General features: G+C 40.3%; 1 protein-coding gene across 2 annotated transcripts in view; it reads left to right on the top strand.

The window, feature by feature from the left end:
* Positions 1 to 22,383, top strand: part of SPATA6L (spermatogenesis associated 6 like) — a 1,246,643-nt gene that overhangs the window by 32,252 nt on the left and 1,192,008 nt on the right. For both annotated transcript variants that reach the window (XM_044061101.1, XM_044061100.1), the window contains exon 2: positions 292 to 429. In XM_044061101.1, the coding sequence (XP_043917036.1) occupies positions 292 to 429 (138 nt within the window). The remainder of the gene's footprint in view (positions 1 to 291; positions 430 to 22,383) is intronic.

The following is a 22,383-nucleotide window of genomic DNA, read 5'->3' as shown; positions in this document are numbered from 1 at the left end:
TACCCAGCCATTGACTGGTGTTTAGGAATGAAACTTGCACCCTACAACTGTGAGGTGGAGATCTTAACAACTGAACCTCGTAGCTGCCTTACATCTGTGAAATATTCACCACTCCTTTCAATTTCTGTGTTTTGTACCCATCTGCCCAGTTTCAGGGAGTAAAGACAGTGCTAGAGTAGGCAAATAGAAGTCACTCTGGCATTATAATTACAGACTTGATATAAAAAGTACACTTGTGATTGAAAAACCATAACTGTTAACTTTTTCTGAAATCTGCCATTTTCTATTTAGATTACATGTCCAGGTGTATTCCTGCCAGAAAAGGATGATGTTTATGTAGCGGTTTGCATCTTTGGACAGTATAGGAAATCAAGATGTCTTGCACCAGTATTTCCACTTCTCTTTCATGAAAAAATGAGATTTGAGAAGGTAATATTTTTCTTCTAATGGTAATTAAGGGAGCCAAATGTTCATTACATGTTTACTATTTTAGTATGCTTAACTGAACATTTCATTAAAATATTTGCATTAAAATTATTATGCATTATTGCAGTAAATAGAATATTAATGTGAAAGGTGGGCTGCATAAATATTAACACCACAAACGATATAGTTCATAAATGGATAGTTATACATGAGATAGCAGTACAGGAGTGGTACAGAGGTGAGACATCTACATGAAACCTGAAGGGACTTACACATCAGCAGGCTTTCATCCTCTGTTTATATTTCTACACACTCAGCAGTCCAAGAGTACCCATTGTGACTGCTAACCTGTCATATTACTCCTTCTTTCACACTGCCAAGTCCGTTTCCAGTGTTTCTCATAATTTGTGTACTTCGCATGCTATATGTTATTGCTATATTACTTGTTAGGTTACCTATACTCATCACTAGTTTTGCATCTGCTTATCTCTACTACTTCTTAATTGTTATTGTCATCTTCATATACCTTCCTGCACATTTGTATACATCTATTATTTTAGTATTTGTACTAACTCAAGTATGCTTAATCACTTTCAACACACATGCTCATTACATCCAGTACTGGTGCCTCACTTAACAGGGTGGTATGTTTAGAATGTGGGCATATCTCTCATTATGGCTCTGCCATTGTAGCATAATGGACAAGTGACTGATTTGTGGGAAGGAGCTTTTTACTGAATGGCCTGAAATAGATTCATGGTTCCAAATCTTTTTGTCCACACAATATATTATCTGTAGTTCCATGTTGTTGCAATTAATAAATGCAAATAACCAAATCTTCACAAAATATATAATCTCTTATGAGGAAGGCCATGTTAACAGGCAGAACTCATTAGAGTTGGTCATAGAAGAAAACTTTCTCATATTACCAAGCACCCTCCCTCTGTCCTGTAATGCTTCACAGTGCTCATTCTGTCTCCATCTCTTTATTACCGCTCCTCAGTCAGTTGAGACAGGGTGTCTTTAGTATTTTATTTATTTATTTATTATTTGTTGACCAGGAACGTGCGACTTGGAGCAAAGCCAATTTTCAGCAGAGGCCTGGACAGAAACACTCCAGATGCATGTCTTTGTAACTATTTAGCTAACGTTTTGCTGAAAATTGTGTGCACTTCTATTTGTTTTATTATCCTTAACTACACATTCATGGAATTTCTTCCAATCACTCCCTAAACCTAAAATCCCCCCTCTTGTCCCTAACCCTAACCTTCTACTACCTTCCAATTGCTCCCTAAACCTAAAATCCTCCTTGCCACGCTAGCCCTAATCTTCTGAATGAACTGTAAACCTAAAATCCCCTTCTCCCTCCTGTCCATGATTGCTCCCTTAACCTGGAATCCCTATTTATTTATTTTATTTTTATTTTATTTATTTTTATTTTATTTTATTTTACATTTGTTTACCAGGATGGTCCACTGGGCTGAAAAAACACCCCTTTTCAGTGAAGGCCCAGGGAAAAAAGCTCCACATTAATAAGAACAAACAATAATGTATCACAATTAAATATAGCATAAGTACACATGTCAATAAACATAAAACTTCTAGTAACAGTGTCAAGTATATTTACAACTTATGGAGACATGCTCCACATTCACAAAAACTTGCAATCAAAATGTCTCAGATAGATACAGCATATGTAGCATGTCAATAACAAAAATTTCAATCTACAATATCGGGCAGAGTTACAACTTAGTAAGCATAATTAGAATTTTAATGAGTAGGTACAAAAGTTCAACTAGACAGGGAATGAACCATTTTGCATCCATTTGTGTCTAACAGGTAGATAGCTAGGTATTTGCTAGAAAACAGTAGTAGTAGTACATAACAGAGGAGACGCATAATATGAAATGATAAGGGAGGGAAAACTGGCAGTGTGAGTCTAACTGGATACAGTATGAGCTTTAGAGTAATACTGCAGTGGAGTCTATTGATAGAGTAGAAAGAGTGCTGTAGAGCAGGCGTAGTAAACTGTGGAAGCTTGTCAGCATTAGAGAGGGAAAGAGGGGATGGGGGTCTAGGAAGGTACAGTGGGTGGGATAGAAAAAAAAAGAGACAGAGGGTGAAAAGCTATTAGAGAAATTCATAAGGGCTATTGTGAGAGAAAGGGGGGGGGTTGAAAATGGAGCTAGGAGAGGAAGGATAGATCATCTAGGGTTAGTACAGGAGCAGAGCCATTTGTTGGTGAGGTGCTCTTTCAGTAGTGTTTTAAACTTTAACGTGTTGTTGGTGTTGATAATTGTTTGGGGTATGGAGTTCCAGATTTTAGATGTCTTGTTTGATATAAGGGAGTCTCCATAGTAATTACTGGCCCATTTTATTAAACGACAAAGATCTGGCTGATAGGATAAATACTTAGCCCTGTATTTCTTTCAAGAAGGTTAGAAGTGTAGCTGTTATAATAATTCATAGTAAATTTGTTCTTCCTACAACAAAGGTTCATGGACATAGTAAAGTAAATTATGGCATGTCTAAATGTGGAAAATGTATATGTAGACAACTCATGAACCATTTTCCTAAAATTAACAATCAACAAATTAATTGTAATACTGATGGGATTATATATGTTTTACAATGCCCCTGTGGACTGTTTTATATTGAGGAAAGCCAGAGGACTTTTAAAATTAGGTTTCAAGAGCACATTTGAGATATTAAGAAAGCTCATTTAGAAAGCCCTTTGGCTGTATATTTTAAAGATTTGCATCAAAGTAATGCTGCATTATCGAAAGGGTGTATTCTGAAGCAAATAGTAGTACACATGGGTGAGGTGGGAACCTTTATTTATTTATTTGCATTTGTTTAAGGGGAAAGTCCACTGGGCCAGGATAGCCCATTTTCAGTGGAGGCATGTAGAGAAAAGCTACAATGTAAGAAAATAGTTACAAAAAATATACAAATTTCAAATTAAAAAAAATGTCATAGAAATTACTTAGCATAAGATAAACCTGATAAAAACAGAAATAATGCAAAAAGGTTGAACATCGTCCTAGTATAAAGGGACAGTTATAACAAGATATAATACAGAATAAAATACAAATAAATCAGGATTAAAGTGTAATAAACATCAAGAAAAGCTTTTGGCTTTGGCATTAAACAGAACAGCCAATTTGAATATATGAAAATAACATAATGAAAAAGACATGGAGGTTGTTATTTTATAAATGCAAAAGGGGAAGGAAGGAAGAAAGATAATAAGAGAGAAAGAAAGAGAGGTGGGAAAGTAAATAATGACAGTAACTAGGGAGAAGATAGAAGGAAGAAGAAAATAAAGAAAGGGGGAGCAGTGGCAGGGTGTTAAGAAGAAGGAAGAGGAGAAGTAAAAAAATATAAAAGTTTGTTAGGAAGTAAAAAAAAAAATGTTTTAGCAAAAGCTGGAGTAAACAGTTTCAGGGTTCAGTTGGTAGAGTTAAGTAATGGCAAAGTGTGTAATTGAACAGTTACATGTCCATTTGGAAAGAAGATGATTGTGTAGTGCACTTTTAAAGTTGGAAGTGAATAGAAGGAGGTAGGTTATTCCATATTTTGGCAATACTCCATGGGTACAGTAACTGACCTGTAGGTAGCTTGGGTTTGTGAATTTGCAGAAGATATTGGTGTTCTGATTGTAAAGGCCTAAAAGGGTCATAGAGGGTGAATACGGAGCTTAGTGCAGGGCAGTCATGAGGCTTGTAAATCAGTTTATGTGTAGTTGTGAGCTGAAGGAGGCGAAGATAGTGGGGGAGTTCCAGCCATTGTAATTGTTTTAGGGCAATACAGTGGTGAGTAAAGTGGTGACTGCTGTGGCAAATTTAGCAGTCTTGTTATAGCATGTTTCTAGTTTTGTTATCAGGGAAGGCTGCAGGTTTGTTAGTAAAGGAGCACCATAACTTAGTGAGGGCAAAAGGTAAGATAGTGCTAAAGTCTGCTTAGGAGGGAGAAAGAGGAACTTGTTATGTCTATAGAGTAACCTGAGTTTTTTGTGAGTCTTGCTGGTATTGTTTTGAATGTGAGGATCGAATTTGAGGTTTTCGTTGATTATTACCCCTAACAATTTAGTGTGGGTTACTAACTCCTTAAAGAGAAACTGTTACACAAAGAGGCTGTTTATATCTTAAAGTATAATACACTTGCTCCAGAAGGGTTAAATAATGATGTAATTGGAAGTATTTGCTCAGTTAAGTCATTATTAATGTCTTAATTATGTGGGAATTTTTTTATGTGGTTGACTATTTAATGATATGTTACAAACTTGTTTGTACTCCTGAAAGGCTTTTAGCCAAGGCGCTAGAGAGATTAAATCAGTTTGTTTGCTGTTTCTGTAGCTGTGGTTTCTTTATATTTTATTTTCGTGGTGTGGTTCAGTACAGTCTCTGTAGTAATTCCTGGATTTGATTACTTCTAGAAGAAGTTTGTTGGTTGTTCTTAAGGATCTTTTGCTACTGTAGGGATTGATAAGGACTTTTAGAGCTGGGTAGTTGCTAGGATGATGAAAAACATTGTGTGTGAAATTTAGTTGGTTGAAAGTTAGTAGGTTTGGTAGTTCCAGCCATTTTAGTTGGTGCAGTGAGTTGTAGTAGTGTGATCTGTTAGGGAGGCCAGTGGCAAATTTTACTATTTTGTTGTAGCAAGATTCCAGCTTGTTTTCCTAAGATTAGTGAATATAGATGAAGCATAAGTTGGGAGTCTGAGAAGAATTTTTCAGTGCCGAGGAAGGCTTTTTGGCTGGTTTGTGGGAGTTCTGGAAAAGAGTGAGATGAGCATATAAGAGAGGAGTCATCTGGATATTGGACTATGTTTGCATGTTTGGAAGCTGAGTTGAGTTTGTTGGTGAAAATGATGAAAAGTAGTGGTCCACATATGGAACCTTGTGGTACACCGACAGAGACAGGCAGTAGAGGGGAGAGTTCATCTTGCCACTTTACTGACTGTTGTCTGTCAGACAGGTAGCTTTGAAACCAGTGAAGGGCTGTTTGGAAAAGGTTTAAGGAGGCTAGCTCATTGAGCAGTTTCTGATGTGAAACAGTATCAAAAGCTTTAGACATATTGAGAAAGATGGTGAATGCAAGTTGTCCAGAATTTCAGATTTAGTAGACTGAGTTGGTAAAGCTGGCAAGTGTGGTAGTGGTGCTGTGTTTGGGTCTAAAACCATGCTGGGATGTGGCGAGGAGGTTATTTTTTGTTAAGTAATTGAGTAGCTGTGAGTGGGTGCATTTTTCAAGGATTTTTGCTATAGGGGAAGTATAGCTATTGGACTGTACAGTAGTTTGTGAAATCTGTGGATGTACCTCCCTTGTACAGAGGGATGATGTTAGAGACTTTCCATACCTTAGGGATATACTCTTCTGTTATAAGTCTGGTAATTAGGATGGGTATGGGGTAGGAGATTGAGGCTGACGCTGTTTTGAGGAATTTATTGGGGAGCTGGTCAGCTGCAAGTGATGGCGTCTTTAATTTGGACAGGAGTTTCTTTATGATATTGGTTTGGATTGGTTTATAGTAAAGGAGTTAAAGTTGCCTATTTTGTGTGTAGGTACGGACAGTGGAGCAAAAGATTCAGTTTTTACAAGTGACAACATAGAATTAATAAAATGAGAGTTGAACTGGGATGCAACATTTATGGTATGCTCTGTTGTGGTTGGGACTGGGGTAGTGCTATGACGTGGTTTTAGTAAGTGGTTGATGGCTTTCCAAAATTTCTGGGGGTTATTGTGGAGGTTATCTTGCAAAGTTGTGTGGGAAGTTTTTTTTTGTTCTTTCTAATTTATTCTTTTGTAAGGTTGTGCATTTGGTGATATTTAAGTAGAATTGACACATTTTTTGTCTCTCGTATTGGGTCCAGATTTTGTTTCTTAGTTTCAGGAGTTTTATGGTATCTTTGGTGAGCCATGGTGTATGTTTAGATTTGATATGAATTTTTTAAGGGGGTCAAGGCTGTTTAGGATTTATGTGAGTTTTTCATTGAAATATTGTATGGCTGCATCTAGGGGAAGGTGTTTTAGTGGGACCAGTTACAGTTTTGTAGGAGGGCATTAAAGACTTCTTAAAAAAAATATTTTGCTGCAAATGTATTTGTAGACAATATTATTTGGGCTGATGGTGTGCTGCCTGTATAAGTAAGTGGGTAAGTGGCCGCTCAGGTTGGCAGGGAGACAACTATGTTGAGGGTAGAGGGAAGGTTTGTTGGTGAGAACCCAGTCCAGTAGTGCTTGTTTATTACTGTGTTTGTCCCCCCTTGTGGGGGATTGGATCAACTGGGAGAAGCCATGTAGATTTACAAACCTGGTGGGATTGTTGGAGGAGACGGTTGCCCAGTGGAGGTTAAAGTCACCCATTATAATGGTTTCCTGAGTGTATATTGTTGAACACCAGTGAATAAGGTCTTCAGTGGTGGTAGGGTTGTTTCCAGGGTGAATGTAAATGGCTATAATAATGATGTGCTTGTTGTGGTTTATTTGAAGGTGGGAGATTAGAATTTACCTATTACTGGGGTTAGGGGGGGTTGATAACCAACCTTTCTATTTTGATGTTTTCTTTGATTATAGCAATACTGCCCTTTTTTGTGGATTCTATCAGTGTCAGGATGCTGTACCCAGGGGTTAGAATTTCAGTGTCATCTGTGACTGGTTTTATCCAGGTTTCTGTTAGTGTAGCTAAGTCTGGGGAGTATTGATGAAATGTTGCTTGGAATTCTGGGATTTTGTTTATTATACTTCTCATAGTCATGTTTATAGGTTCATAGGTTCATAGGTTCATACTAGGCTATCTGCCCTAGGGCATTTATAAGCCTAGCCAGAGTGTGTTTGGCTTTCGCCACCCATTTTAAATTAATTTTGCTATGCCCTTTTTCGAGGTTAGTATACTGTGCCTCTGTCTAACAGTGACACAGAAGTGATACCCGGGGTAAACCTACGATCCCCCATCCACTCATCAAGATTCCTCTTGAAGAGAGTCAATGAGGGACTCTTCCTAACCTGGACTGGGATTTTATTCCAGAGTGAAGGGAGCCTCTGGGTTATGAATCTGTCCCTCCAGCATGTCCTATTTATTTCAGTGCTGAGGTTCAAGTCTCTCGAGAGTGTAGCTCGATGGTATTTGGATTTTCTGAGGTGCAGCATGTCCATTAATTCCGGGTTGGACATGGCTTTATACGTCAGGCACAGATCGCCTCTGAGCAGGCGGTATGCCACTGAGTAGAGCTGGAGTTTCTTTAACCAGGCAGCATATGGCATCTGTTTGAGCCATTTGATCCTCTTGGTGAGGTACTTTTGGGGTCTTTCCAGTTGCTGCAGGTGTCTGGTAAGGTACATCCCAAAAGGGGCATTGTACTCAATTATGGGCCTGATGAGGGATGAGTAAAGAGGCATGATGACCTCCCCTGATCTAGATGTGAATCCCTTCATGAGTAGGCGGGCTATATAAAATGTTTTTCTAACCACTTTGGCCAATTGGTTGTCAAATGAGAGATTGCTATCAACTTAGGTCCCCAGGTCCCTAATTACTTCTTCCGTACTTAATGGATTACCACTTATGTGGTAAGTTGTGGGCACTTTGTTTTTGCCAAAGGGGATGACTATACACTTTTTGGCGTTTAGCTTGAGGCCATGGCTCTGGCACCAGTTGTCTGTTTCTATGAGGCCCTTTTGGAGGATGCTTGTGTCGGCTGGCAAGTCGATTATGGTGCCCAGTTTGCAGTCATCTGCGAACTTGGTCAGCCACAGTCCTTCCGTGTTGGCCTGTACCTCTGAGAAATATATAACGAACAAGAGAGGTCCCAGGACTGAGCCTATTGGGATGCCACTTGTAACTGGTTTGGAGTCTGACATGGCTCCAGCAATTCTAACCATGTGGGTTCTGTCCTTGAGCCAGTTTGCAATCCATCTAGTGACATAGGGGTTTATATTTAAGCTGGTGAGCTTATCTATAATGCCAGAGTGGGGTATTGTATCAAAGGCTTTTGTGAGGTCCAGGTAGGCTGTGTGGACCACCTTCCCCTCGTCAATGGCCTTGGTGACTGTTTCAAAGAAATCGACCAGGTTTAAGAAGCAGGATCTGCCCTTAACAAAGCCGAACTGGGTAGGATCCAGTGTCTGTAGGTCCCCAATATCTTTATTTATAAGGTCCATGATGATCCTTTCCATAGCTTTGCAGACCAAGCTAGTCAGGCTTATGGGGCGATAGTTTCCAGGATCCGTTGAGGCACCACCTTTGTGGAGAGGGACCACCGTTGCTGTACGCCACTCTTTGGGTACATATCCTGTAGTAAGGCTGAGATTGAACAGTAGTTTTATGTTTGGGTTTAGCTCTTTTTGGAGTTCATGTAGGACGCAGCCCGGGACACCGTCTGGTCCCATTGATGCTGTGTTTTTGCTTTGGAGAGCGCGACTCTTACCTGAGCATCTGAGATCTCAGGGGGGCAGCACTCTGCTGGGATAGATATTTGCCCTTTTGGTGGGGGGGGGAGAAGTTTGCGCTGAACCTGTCAGCTAGGATGTTGACAATGTCTGTGGGTTTGGTGTATTTTTTGTCATTTTGGACTAATTCTGAGCATATCTGGGAATTCCCACCCAGGTTCCTAACATAACTAAAGAAAGCCTTGTGATTATCCTTAGTGTCCTGTGCAATTTTTCTCTCAAAGCTGGCCTTAGACTATTTTATGAGTGCCCGTAGTTTTTTGCTAATATTGATCAGAGATGCCTTCCCTTTTTGGGATTTTGCTCTATCATGTAGTAGCTTCCTCCTTCTATTGTATAGTTTGTTTATGGCTGGGGTCCACCAGAGAGGACGTCTGCCTTTGGAGGATTGGGTCTTGGTTTTATTTGGGATTGCATGATCCATGCATTCCTGAAGGTGTTCATAGAATGCATTTATAAAGGATTCTGCGATCTGGGGCATATTTTCCACAGGCCCGGGGGCTTTGAAGGATTCCACCTCGGTTTTGAGGAGTGTGAAATTTGCTTTAGAGAAATTTTTCACTGTGGTTTTCTGGGCAGGGGGTGGGGTCGGGATGTGAATGTCCAGAGAGATTAGTTTATGGTCTGATCTTACCAGTGAGGGATACACTTCTGGTCTGGAGGATAGAGTCCCCATGTTGGTGATGATCAGGTCCAGTATGTTTTCCCCTCTTGTGGGAGTGGTAACAAGTTGTTCCATAGCATTTGAGTTTATAAATTCTAGGAACCTTTGGGCTAGGGTATTGGAGCTAGAGTAATGCTCCCAGTCTATGTTTGGGTAGTTGAAGTTACCCAATATAATGGTGTTTGGAGAGACCTTCATATTTTCCAGTGTTCTCAGGAAGGCCGAGTGGAGTTCCTGGGTTTGGGAGGGTGGTCTGTAGCAGGCTATAAACTGGAAGGCAGTTTTACCCACTGTTAGTTGCACATGGATAGTCTCTGATGCTTCGTGCTGTGCCACCAACCTGGAGGTGTGGGTATCTTTGACGAATATTGATACTCCCCCTCCTTTTGTGGTTCTGTCCAAGTTTTGGGGCCGAAAAGCATGGTATGAGGTATAACCTGGTAGTGCTGGGGTGCTCTCGGGAGCCTTGAACAGTTGAGCAAGGCACCAGCCTCGAACAGTTGAGCAATCCTTTAGGATTAGTAGATCTGATTTTATGTTAGGGTGTTGTGTGATGCTCATAGTGACTGGGGTGGGATAGAAGTGTGGTGGTTGAGATAGAAATTGAGGGCCTGGATTGGGATGAATGTCCTTTTCCCAAACTCTAAAGTCTGTGCTGCACTCTTGACATCCTCCCTAGCTCTAATAGTACCCTCTCAGGTCCCTTTCTGCACTTACCTGCTCCATGGAGAGTACTTGCTTGTGTCTGTGTCCTAGGACAGGAGCAGATGGTGTGGCAGCTGTGCCTCTGAACTGATGTTCAAGTTCAAGCTTGAGCAGCTCTAGCTGGTCAGGCAGATAGTTCAACATGATTACACTTCTTTGAGTCCCTGGCTGCAAATTCCTGTAAGTCATGGGTCCAGAGAGGAAGGAGTTCTTAATAATTATCAGAGAACTGTGGGCTACCGATAGGTGGTCTCCAACAGCCCTGGTGCCTTGCTCAACTCTTCCACTCTTGGGGGCAGTCAGAGGATGCCTGTCTCTCCATTTTGTTACTGGAGGTCCATAAACAAGTATAAATACAGATGCATCAAAATGGTTATATTCAGGGATTATAAAATTAATTTTCATGCAGTCTTGATTCCCCTGTTTCTGTTCTTTTCAAATATCCCACTCCATCAAAAACAAGCGGTAAAGAAGGAGTTTTAACCACCTAGCCAAAAGAGCCATTAAAGCGGTTCCACTAGACCCTAAAGAGTTCACATTTTACTCCAAGCTCTTTTTTCATACATAAGAAAGGTAAAATGACCTCAGATCATTAATAGATCTAAGTGCCCTAAATGCCTTCATCCACAAAGAAATCTTTCACTTGATTTAGTGCAGTTAATCTTTCTTTGTGTAACAAAAAGAGACTGGATGTACTTTTTGATCCATCAGGACATCTGCCTCCAGAAGTCCTTTGATTTTAAATGTCACATTTTGCAGTACTGATTAGGTCAAACAAAATGCAGAAATATTAATGTCTACATGTTGTGGGGTTTGGCTTTAGTGAAAAGCAAAAAGTCATGGGCATTCTGAACTCTAATGATTATGGACATCAGGCTTGATTTTAAGCTCTGTATTTCTTAAGTATATCCAAGCAATACACTTACATTGTACTGATGAGATAAAAAAAAGTCCAAAACATGCATGTTTACAGCTAGTGAGGCTTGTTTTTATTGGCTTGTATGTATGCATAAAGACTTAAAAAGTCAAAAGTCATGGGCATTCAGAAGACATGTAGCTGAAATAGCTCCTTATTGAAATGTCAGCACTCTAAATGCCAAGTGCAAAAAAGCTGAAAAAAAAAGACTAAAAACACAGGAGAAGAATGAATCTCGAAAATTACTCTTCTCCTTAATACTTCTTTTTGCAGGGGCAAGTCCCCCCTCACCCCTCATGTTTGCAACCCCCCCCCCCAAATGTATGTATACACCAACTTCGAGATCATCATACCTTGGAGAAAAGGAAATATTCCAAGAAATGGCATCTTGGACTTAGTATGTGTAAGTCCATTCTTTCGGCGATTCAGTCTTGGTGTTTTAGGACTTGCTGTAGCAGGTCCTGAAATTTCAAATAGTTACCAGGTGAAACACAGGTATATTCTTAAGGGGCAATTTGCATCTATCTCATAAGACCCCAATACAGGAGGTTTAAGGTATTACACAGTCAAGACTCTAGCTTGGCTGGGTTTTTCTTGCAATTTTAAGATGTCCTGGAGGTTGCTACACTTCAAATTATGGCTGGTGGTTATCAGTTTTGGATGCTTCCATTTGGACTCGCCTTATTCCTCTAGGGTGATTGCCTGAACTATGTCTGTGGTAGCGGCTACCAGTAACCGAAGCAAACTAAGATGTTTCTTTACTTGGACAGCTGGCTTCTGACAACTCCATCTGTTAGTATCAATAAGGGAGTCTGATTACATTATGTATGGATAACAGTCTTTGTGGTTACTCACTTGCAGCAACTGTACTAAAGATATCAAATCATATAGAACATTTTTTCCCAACGAAGGGATTTGGTCCCTTCTAAAAAAAAGTCTTGTCCCTTCTAATATCAACAAATGCCTCAGCCCATCTGGGTCTCAAGGTACTGGATCTCACAGTGGCAGACATTCTGATGGTCTGTCATGCCAGATGTCACTTAGGACTTTTGCAGTGGACCCCATGCGACCCATAGTCAAGCTGTTGATTCTCTGTCCCCCTCAGATTCACATCTGCTAGGCTTGCAAATGTCTTTTGCTATGGCAGATGGGTCTAGACAAATTTTCCCTATGGCAATCTCTCTCAGCTAACCATGTCACCAGTGAGAATCACCATGGACATGTCAGTTGTTTTAGTGGGTGCATCGTTCAGGATCTCTGAATGCCCTCTAAACTACTCCTTTACATCAGCATATTAGCAGTTCTTCTGATCCTGCAATCCTTTAATGGTTCATTTCCTCAAGAGGTTAATTCTATAAAGTTGGACAGAATGGCTGTCATATTGTGCATTCAATACACAAGAAGCTACAAACTTAAATAAAACAACAGTTCACAATGCAAAATACTATAAAAAAACAAACTGAGTAACTTAAAAAAGAAATTTCAGGTCAAAAACCCTTCATCAGTGTTTACAATACCTCCTACTACAAGAAATTTATACGGATTCAAATAACACAGCCAATCATAAGTAACATGTAATTATCTTAAAGACAACTTACAAAAATCACATACATATTTATAACATATTTATAAAATAGGCTAAAACAGTAAAATATATTCCTAAACATTTTCCTACAAATGATTCTGTTGTCTTATTTAAAAGATGTTAAAAGTTATATTACAAATACTGCTGATTTTTTTATACAACTTAGCTCATGGTTTAATAATAAAAGTGTTACTAATTTCATCATGGTAGTAATGGCCATACAATCCCTTTTTACTGTTATACCCAATTTGTATGGGGTATCATGTATTAGGAAATTCTTGTTGGAAAAGGACAATATGACAGGAAGCCAAATTGAGACTATTTGTGAACTCTTAGATATTGTGTTGGAAAATAACATCTTTGTGTTTGATAACAGATTCTATCATCAAATATGTGGGGTCACTATACCTTGGTATTGAATAACTGGGAATGTGAAACTGTCTTTAACCCTGATATTCCATTGAACAAAAGAGTATGCTTTTTTTTAGCATTTTGTGGAAAGTGTGTTTTTTATTTGGAAAGGCAGCTGTGATGAATTAAACCAGTATGTTGAGTATTTAAGCAATAGTACTGGATTTTTGAAATTCACTATGGTTTACTCTTTTGAAAAAGCAAATTTCCTGGATTTTACCTTGCAATATTATGGTACTGAGATGCACACATTGGTCTATAGGAAACCGATACATGGCAATAAATATTTGCATAGGAAAAGTATGCATCCTCCCCATATTTTTAAGGGTATAATAAAATCAGAGATGTTAAGACTGAGTAGACTTAACACTAATGTACAAGTGTACCAACAAGCTAAAGAGATGATGTCACTATTCCTTGAGAGGGGCTGTAGTCCTGATGTGCTTTCACAGTGCTTTGATGAAATTTTAGCTATAAGAGATAATAAAGCTTGTCCATATTGTAACATCACACTAGAGAATAATGGGATGACTGAAATAAATTCCATCATAACTCAAGAGTCCTATGAGATATGTAATGATTTATAGCAGAAGTACCCCACAGATAGAAAAATCATATCTGACAATTGGGGAATACTATGAGCTATTCTTCAGCTTAGACAAATAATCAGTGATATCCCTAGATTTGCCTATAGAAACTCTACGAATTTGAAGCAACAACTGTATTACAAAGATATTAAACCAAACTTTAAGGAAAATGTTAGCGGTAAAAGTGGTACTTATCCATGTTACAATTGTTCCTGTTGCAATTACATTAATAGGATACCACCTTTTTACATCCTAAGACTGGTAGACAGTTTGATTTTAGAAGCAATGCAATGTGTAACTCCACTAACATTGTTTATTTGGCGACATGCAGACAATGTAATGGCTTCTATGTTCATAGGTTCATAGGTTGGTACTAGGCTATCGGCCGTAGGGCCTATGTAAGCCTAGCCATAACAATTCCCCGGATATTTTTGGTAAATCAACTAGGAGACTTAAAGACAGAATCATAGAGCATACATTTGAGCATTAGACGTAATGTCTTACTGAATGCTTTAGCTAATGAAACTGATCCATCCCATTGTTTTACATTTAGGGTTATAGACCATGCTACAAAGGAAATCAGGAGAGGTGATGTCAACAACAGGTTAGAAATGGCAGAATATACATGGATTTTAATATTGTGTGCAGATCAGGTGCCTGGTTTAAACCAGATGGTATCTATTAAATCTATATTGAAACAGAATTGTTTATATTAAGTAAAAAAAAATAATATATATATATATATATATATATATATATATATATATATATATATATATATACATATACATACATATTCTTAATGTTTAGGAATATATTTTAGTGTTTTAGCCTGTTTTATAAATATGTATGTGATTTTTTTGTAAATTGTCTTAAAGATAATTGTTACTTGTGATTTTCTGTGAGTTATTTGAATCTGTATAAATTTCTTGTAGTAGGAAGTATTGTGAACAGTGATGAAGGGTTTTTGACCTGAAAGCTTTGTCATAATGACATTTCTGTTTTGTGTTACTCAATTTGTTTGTTTTATAATATTGTACATTCAGAAAGGAGGGAAAATGCAGTCATTCTCTCAATGCTAGGAAGCTATGACACTTTGGGAGTGGGCCATGCCTAGCACCATTTTCTAGATGTGAATGACATCCCTGAGGAGTCTAATTTTCTGGCAGACAAGCTCAACAGATACGTGTTACTGCCAATGCATGGTCTCTCAGTTTTTCAGTAGCACAAAATATTTTCTTGTGATAGGGGGCAAATGTATTGTGAGCTGCTTACCTTCACAACCTACTATCTCATTGTAACATCAGGAATACTCCTGAGGGATGTTGTTGCCTACAGGTGGCCCCCTGAACTTCCCAGTTTCCTTTGATGGTGAAGGTCATTTAGAAGGCAAAACTATACAAATTAAAGGTGATTCTCAAAGTTCTTTTTTGGACTCTTCAGGTAGAGATACTTAGCATTTTCATAGCTGCATTAGCCTTTTGCCTATATGAGTTGTATCTTGCCTAGGATTCAACTAGCCAGCATCACAAAGCTGTGGCTTCCTCCCATACCTACACTCTGGCTTTCAATTGGTCTGTTCTTAGGAGGGAAATCAGCAATAAGTGTATAGAAATTGTTTGCCTCCTTAGGAAGAAGCAGCTTTGAGGCTTCATAGGAGCAGAAATCAGTCTTTAATCTTCTTTTCTAGTGGGTAAGTCCATATAGGAGAACACTTCCAAACAGAAATTGTTTCCTTTTTAATAAAATATTGTTGTATTTTATTTGGTGACTAAAAGCAGTATTTCCCCTATAAGAAATGTAGTGTTTTTTCAAAACATTGGAAGTTTCCTGTCAGGGACAGCAATTTTTTACTTAGGGCATATTTAATATTTTGGGGGCATTTTTATCGGAACTGTGTACTGCTTGTGTAATGTTTTAAACTATTGGTGTGAATTTAAGAATCTGGAAGTCTTTTGACAGGGTCTAAAATGTTTTAAATGTCTTTAATGCCTGTGCACATTTCATGACAACTTACCTGTTATTGTTTTCTTTCAGGGTACATTGGGGAGAAATGATTTATTTTTGACAGGCATTTCTGAGTACCTGTTATGCTTTTAGGGGACTGCGTGGAGAAGTGTAAGTGTGTGTGTGTGTGTGTGTGTGTGTGTGTGTGTGTGTGTGTGTGTGTGTGTGTGTGTGTGTGTGTGTGTGTGTGGGTGTAGGTAGGTAGGTAGGTGCTGTTTGTGAACATTGTCTGACAACTTACTTTCTGACTCTTTCCAGCACTGCATACCAGTATTCAGACCTGTTCCTCAGCTGCACCATAGATAGTTACTCTAGTCTTGCTTGCTCTTCTCCTGCTGTACCTAAAACGTAAAAACAACACATTAAAGAGCCACTGCCACCACCAAAAGTTTATACAGTGCCTCAGCTGTTAGTGAATCAACCTGTAGTGGCCACCATTGAGCTTCATACCACACACTTGGTTCTCCAGGTTCTTCTGGTGCAGTTCTTTCAGCCATCATGGACCGGGCGTCAGCCATGTCTTCCTCAACTGTTCCAGTGTCTGATGCAGGCATGGGAGAACCATCTTCTTTTGGTCTGTAAAGCAGTCTGAGAGATGCTTCAGGGTAACCAAGGAAACAGACCTCTTGACAGGGCTGGGGTGGCATCTCCTAGTCAGTCTTCTTTCAGGGTGGTCCCTGCAAAGAAAAAACAAAAGGATAGTCATTGCGTATTTCAAAACATGGTGTCTGTTCATTGAAATAATTTTTTACTTTAGCCAGACAATTATAACAGGCTGTCAATCCTGGTGACTGGAAATCCTTACCAGAGGGCAACGTTAATAAAAAAATTCCTAAAGAAAATCTTTTAGAGGATTCAGATATAGACAGAGACAGGGCTTCTTCTTCAGCAGATTCACAAGTTCAAACCTCTGACTGTTATAAAGCTTGTTCTTTTCCATGACCCTTGGAGGAATCCTCCTTCTCACAAACTATTTCCAAAATGAATGTGGCATGTTATGGGAACAAGTGGATGTTCCCCAGAACTGAGATGATATTATGATATGTTGCAAGTGAATTTAGCTCATTCTACATCCATTCCTCCAATTTTGCCAGCCTCGGGGGATGTGTTCAATGGTGCCCGTAATAATCCTGACACTCAGCCTTCAGTCCCCGAAAAGGTAGGTAGAATTAATAAAGTACCTGAAACTAAAACATTTTTATCTCCTTTAGACTAGACCCAGATGCCATTTCTGCTTCATCACCAGCTGGAACAGCCTGTTGGTCAATACAAACCCTCTACATGTGAACAAAGAAGGTAAGATATTGGACAGATTTGGTAAGAGAGTTTTCTCTTTTTTCACTTTAGCTCATACAATTCTTAACTACCAGAAACAAATGTGGAAGTTTATTCTGTGTTGTGCAGACAGTTGGACGGAATACTCTGCCTCACTTCTTCAGAAGGTAACTCCCTTTCTGAATCGTATTGTTTCTAATTTTTCTCAAGTAGCTAAACTTGATTTGATGAGTATGTATGATACTATGCCTACGGCCATGGCTACTGCTAATACTACAGTTTTGAGGAGATATGCCTGGGTATGTAAATAAAAGATGTGATGTTGTCAATCTCACCTTTATTCTCACTGGTGGGGTCAGATCCGATCTCTTGGACCCGTATCGGCCATTTCTCCAGCTTGAGGTCTTCAGCACAGCTCATGGGCCTTATTCTTTACCCATAATGCAACCCTGCAATTGCTCCAGATCGCATTTGCCATGCAGCAAAGAGGTTCAACAACATAGCTCTGGGCTAAGTGCTTAGTTTTTTCTGGATTTTTTCATATAATAATATTCTTTTTCTGCTTCATTTTCTTTCTTCAAATAGCTAGACTAGTTGCAAACTACTTATTTACCCTGTTCTTTCCCTTATTTGATATCCGTTTCAGTTAGAGGGAATCTAAGGAACATCCATTTTATTAGAGGATGTTCATTTCTCCTTTCTCCTTTCTTCTTCTGTTTAAAAAAAAAAAAAGTAGTATATCTGTTTATCTGTCTCTCTCTCTCTATATATATATATATATGTGTGTGTGTGTGTGTATATACATATCCTTTGTTTACCCTCTTAATTCCTCTTAAATTTGAGTTCTGTTTTAGTGTGTGTGTGTGTGTGTGTGTGTGTGGGGTCTGCTTAAGTCCATTTAAGTTAGAGGACTTACTTTGCGAGATTGGGAGTGACTGTCTGTCTCTGTCTTTTCCCTCCCTCTATTTTAGTCATGTCACAGAAACAGGGTAGTAAGCCCTTGGGCTTCAAAAAATGTGAAAAGTGTGGAAACAAGATGCCGTTTAGTGATTCACACATCCTAGGTCCATTGGGGCCTCCTCATCTGCAAGAGTCTTGTTCCATTTGCCACAGTTTCAATCAACGGGCATTAATGGAATGTAAAAATAAGCTTATTTTGAAAGGCCTTCTGAAGTCACCTTTCTCTGATGCTATATCTCCCGAGTCTTCTGACAAACCCACCAAAAGACCTTCATTGGAACCGAGATCCTCATAAGAGCCGAAGCAGAAGGCTCCAAAGTTATTGGATACGAAGGCTCTATCGGAGTAGACCTCTCCTCCTGTTTCCAAGACTCCCTCAGAGTGGAGAGTTTCATTGGCACTGACCCTTACAAAGGATTATAGATATAGGAGCTGATCTCCCTATTTAGAAAAAGTCTCTTCTCGGCTGCCTTCTCCACTGCTAACCAGATCAAGGTCACCTACTCTATCCACTAGGTTTACCAGGAGCTTATATGATGAAGATGCGGCTAGGGTCATAGACAGACTTTTAAAGACACTAGTTTTGGCCAAATTACTGTTGGATCTGGGCCCAAAGGAACTGGATCAGACTGAACCCCCCTCTTCTGCAGCAGTTCCTCCTCCGATCCATCCCCCTGCTTCGGAGCTAGAAGATTCCGATATCCAGGTTGTGTCAGTGTCAGGTCCAGGAACCATACCTTCCTCGGATCCGATATCTGCCCTGAGTGTCTGTATGCCTTTGGAGGAGACCTCTGGGAGCCGACACTCCCCTGTCATGTCTGTTTAGATTTTTTTGGATCTCATTGGATCCAACTATGCCTCTTGGGGCTTTGACACTGGTGAGTTTGGCTCCTACCTCTGCTTCGGAGCTACTCTCTTCTGCTCTGGAGATTCCTTCAGCTCTGACAACTTGTTTGTTGGATCCTGGGAGTTCCTCGGAGTGGTGAGGGTCTGCCTTTGAAGCAATGAGGAGGGCTTTGACTACTTCTCAGTCTGACACACAATCTCCTTCAGGTCTTCCTCTCACTTCAGCCCGGGTGTCTTTATCTTCTCATGTGCCCTCTCCACAGGTCTGCAGAGATGATAGGCCTCAGGACATCCCTCAGGGTATTGCCCACTCTTCTGAAACCTCTCCAGAGTATCCCACTGAGGAGGTCCCTCAGAAGAGAACATGCAAGAAGAAGCATCTTGACTCCTTGGAGGAGTCTATCACATCTGACATTAACCTCGATAAAGCAGAAGAGTCCCCACGATCACCTCCTGAAGATGTATTATTTGGAGACATCTTAGAAGTCTTAAAACAGAGAGGTGATTGGCAGCCCTCCATCCCTTCGACCGAGGAGTCAGTTTTTCTGAAGGCCTTTGCGTCTCACCCATCAATTTCTTGGGTGACTCCTCCTTTTCACTAGCTGGTGGAATTAATCTGGAGAAAGCTTGAGAGACACCATAGACCCTACTCCTAGAAGGCCAAATAAGTACATTACTGCTCCAAAAGAAAAAAAGCTTTTTAACAAAGGGCATAGCGTTTGTTGCCATGGTCATGGCAGCAGCCACTAAGAAGGAACTTTCTGAAATCAGTTCCTCTATCCATCCTCCTAATAAGGACTCTAGGTCGATGGATAGGTATGGGAAGTGTGTCTTCTCATCAGCAATCTTTGCCTTGCAGTCTCTGAATTATCTCACCTACTTCACTAGATTACAGAGAGACCTGATTAAAGAATTATCAGACTTCCTCCTAGGGGCCGTAGCCGATGCAGCGGCAAATAAAATCAATGCTGAATTTGCCACCTTGAATTCAGTTGTTAACTCATCCATTCGACTCATTTCTTACTCAGCAGATGGAATGAGTAGGGCAGCAGGTTCAGGTATCTCTCTTAGGAGGCAGGCCTGGATGCACCTTTGTTATTTTGCCCTTCAGGTCTTCCTTCGTTAATGCCCCGTTTGATGGTTTGTCTCTTTTCTGACCAAAAGTGAAGGAAACGCTCACCAGGTGTGAACAAAAAGGCAAGACTTTGTCTGCCATTGGAGTGCGTTTTTCCATTCTTACCAGACCCTTTTCCAAAAGTCGAAAAGATAGTGGAAAAATGTGGTTCAGAAAATCTCAAAGGTCTTACCAAGATACTCAAGGTGAAAGTTCCCATAGAGGCAGAGGGGGGAGCAAAAATGGAAGACGCTGCCCATGCGGCAGAGGAGGTCCACAGAATCAGGGTTCCAGAGAATCTTCCTTTGGGAGACCCTTCCAGTTCTCCTGAAGGAGTGCCTAATTTCTCACCTCTGGAGGCAGTCGGGGGGGGGGGGTAATTGTCTCTGAACCAGGAAACCTGGCTAAAAATAGCAAATAACAAATGGGTGCATAATATCCAGAGGATGTATCATTCCCTTCTCCTCTCCTAATCCCACAAGCAAATCAGTTCCAGATGTTCCACTCAGTCAAAAGGAACAAGCAACATTAGAAATTCAAAAGTTTCTAAGAAAAAAAGAGTCATTCAAGAAGTCTCCACAGACCAGAGAGGATCCAGAACTTACTCAAGATTCATTTTAGTTCCAAAGAAAACAGGGGACTGGAGACCCATTTTGGATCTCAGCAATCTAAACAAATCGGTAAAAAAGTCCAAGTTCCAGATGGTGACACTGCAGTTGATACTTCCATTCCTAGGAAAAGACAATTAGATGTGCTCTATAGGCTTCAGGATGTGTACTACCACATTCAAATGGACAGGCAGTCTAGGAGGTTTTTGCGCTTTTGGCTGGGAGTCAGTAATTTCCAATTTTGAGTTCTGCCCTTTGGTCTTACTACAGCCCCAAGAGTGTTCACCAAATGTATGGCAGTAGTAGTGGCTTACCTGAGACGCAAAGGATTCCGTGTGTTTCTATACTTAGTCTACTGGCTCATAACCGCCCTGACCAGGCATCAATTGCTCCAATCAAGGGATTATATCCTTCAGCTCTGTTCCCACCATAGGTATTACCATCAGTTATGAAAAATCTCAGCTAGAACCATCTCAGAGTTTAGTTTTCATAAGAGCAGAGATAAACACAACCACACAAATAGCAAGAATTCCACAGGGCAGAGTAGACAACCTCCATCATTATGTCAGAATTCTAATCAAGAAGTCAAAAGCTCCTGCAAAACCAGTTCTTCAGGTGCTAGGGAAAATGGCTGCAGCTATCGTACTGATTCCTCTAGCTTGCCTTCACATGAGGGTCCTCCACTGGTTGCTTTTTGCTCAGTGGTCAATCTTGGAACTCCCACTGTCCCACAAGATTGTGATAACCAATGCCTGCAGAAAAGATCTTCAGTGGTGGATTCACTCAACCTTGGTGTCTCAGGGCAATCTCTTTATTCCTTCACATCCTATAGCCACGGTGACCAGGGACGCTTCTCAGATAGGATGGGGGGGGGGGGCATTTTCTAGGGATGACAGTTCAAGGCATCTGGCCAGAACACGAGGCTCATCTGCATATAAATATCCTAGAGATGAGAGTGGTACTTTTAGCATTGCAAGAATTTCAGGACTGCCTTTCTCTGGGAACAATAGCAATCCAGTCAGACAACATGTCTGTAGTGTGGTATATAAACAAATAGGGTGGAACCAGATCTCACCCACTTTGTCGAGAAGTTCTCAGAGTCTGGCATTGGGTGATAGCCTCCAACCGTTTTCTGATAGCAATGCGCATCTCTGGGAAGTCCAACGTCATTGCAGCCAAACTGAGCAGAGCAATTTTATGGCCGCACGAGTGGTCCCTCAGCCAGAAAGTTGTGGAAGTCATCTTCCAGAAATTGGGCCAGCCTTGCTGCGACCTTTTTGCATCACCCAACAATGCCAAAGGCAGCAACTACTTTGCCCTGATCCCTCCTATGGGGGAGTCACCAAGGGATGCAGTTGTTCACGTTTGGCCTCCGGGACTTCTTTACTCCTTTCCCCTGATTCCACTAATTCCAAAATTTTTGCAGAAAGCAAGTCTGTAGGAGACAACAATTATCCTAATTGCCCCCTACTGGCCTTGTCAAATCTGGTTCTCTTTTCTTTAGCCTTGTCTTTGGGATGAACCTTGGATTCTGGACCCAGTTCCAGCCCATCTGACACATCTGTCAGGGATGGTTCATCCCAATCTGGGCCTCCTCAAATTGACAGCTTGGCTGCTCCAGTTCCCTTAATTGACAGGCTGGAATCTCTTTCCTCTCCAGTCAAGCATATTTTATTGTCGTCTCATAAGACATCTACTCGAAAACTTTACAAAAGCAAATGGAAAAGAATTGTTCTCTGGGCCAAATACAGCAAAGTGGACCCTTTTGCAGCACCAGTTCACACTATTTTACAGTTTCTATCAGAGCTCTTTAATGGCGGAGCAGTGGCAGC

The sequence above is a fragment of the Protopterus annectens genome, chromosome 2.part0, assembly GCF_019279795.1.
Source record: "Protopterus annectens isolate FY-2018-M chromosome 2.part0, PAN1.0, whole genome shotgun sequence".
Taxonomy (NCBI): Eukaryota; Metazoa; Chordata; order Ceratodontiformes; family Protopteridae; genus Protopterus; species Protopterus annectens.
This window is presented reverse-complemented; position numbering and strand designations above follow the sequence as displayed.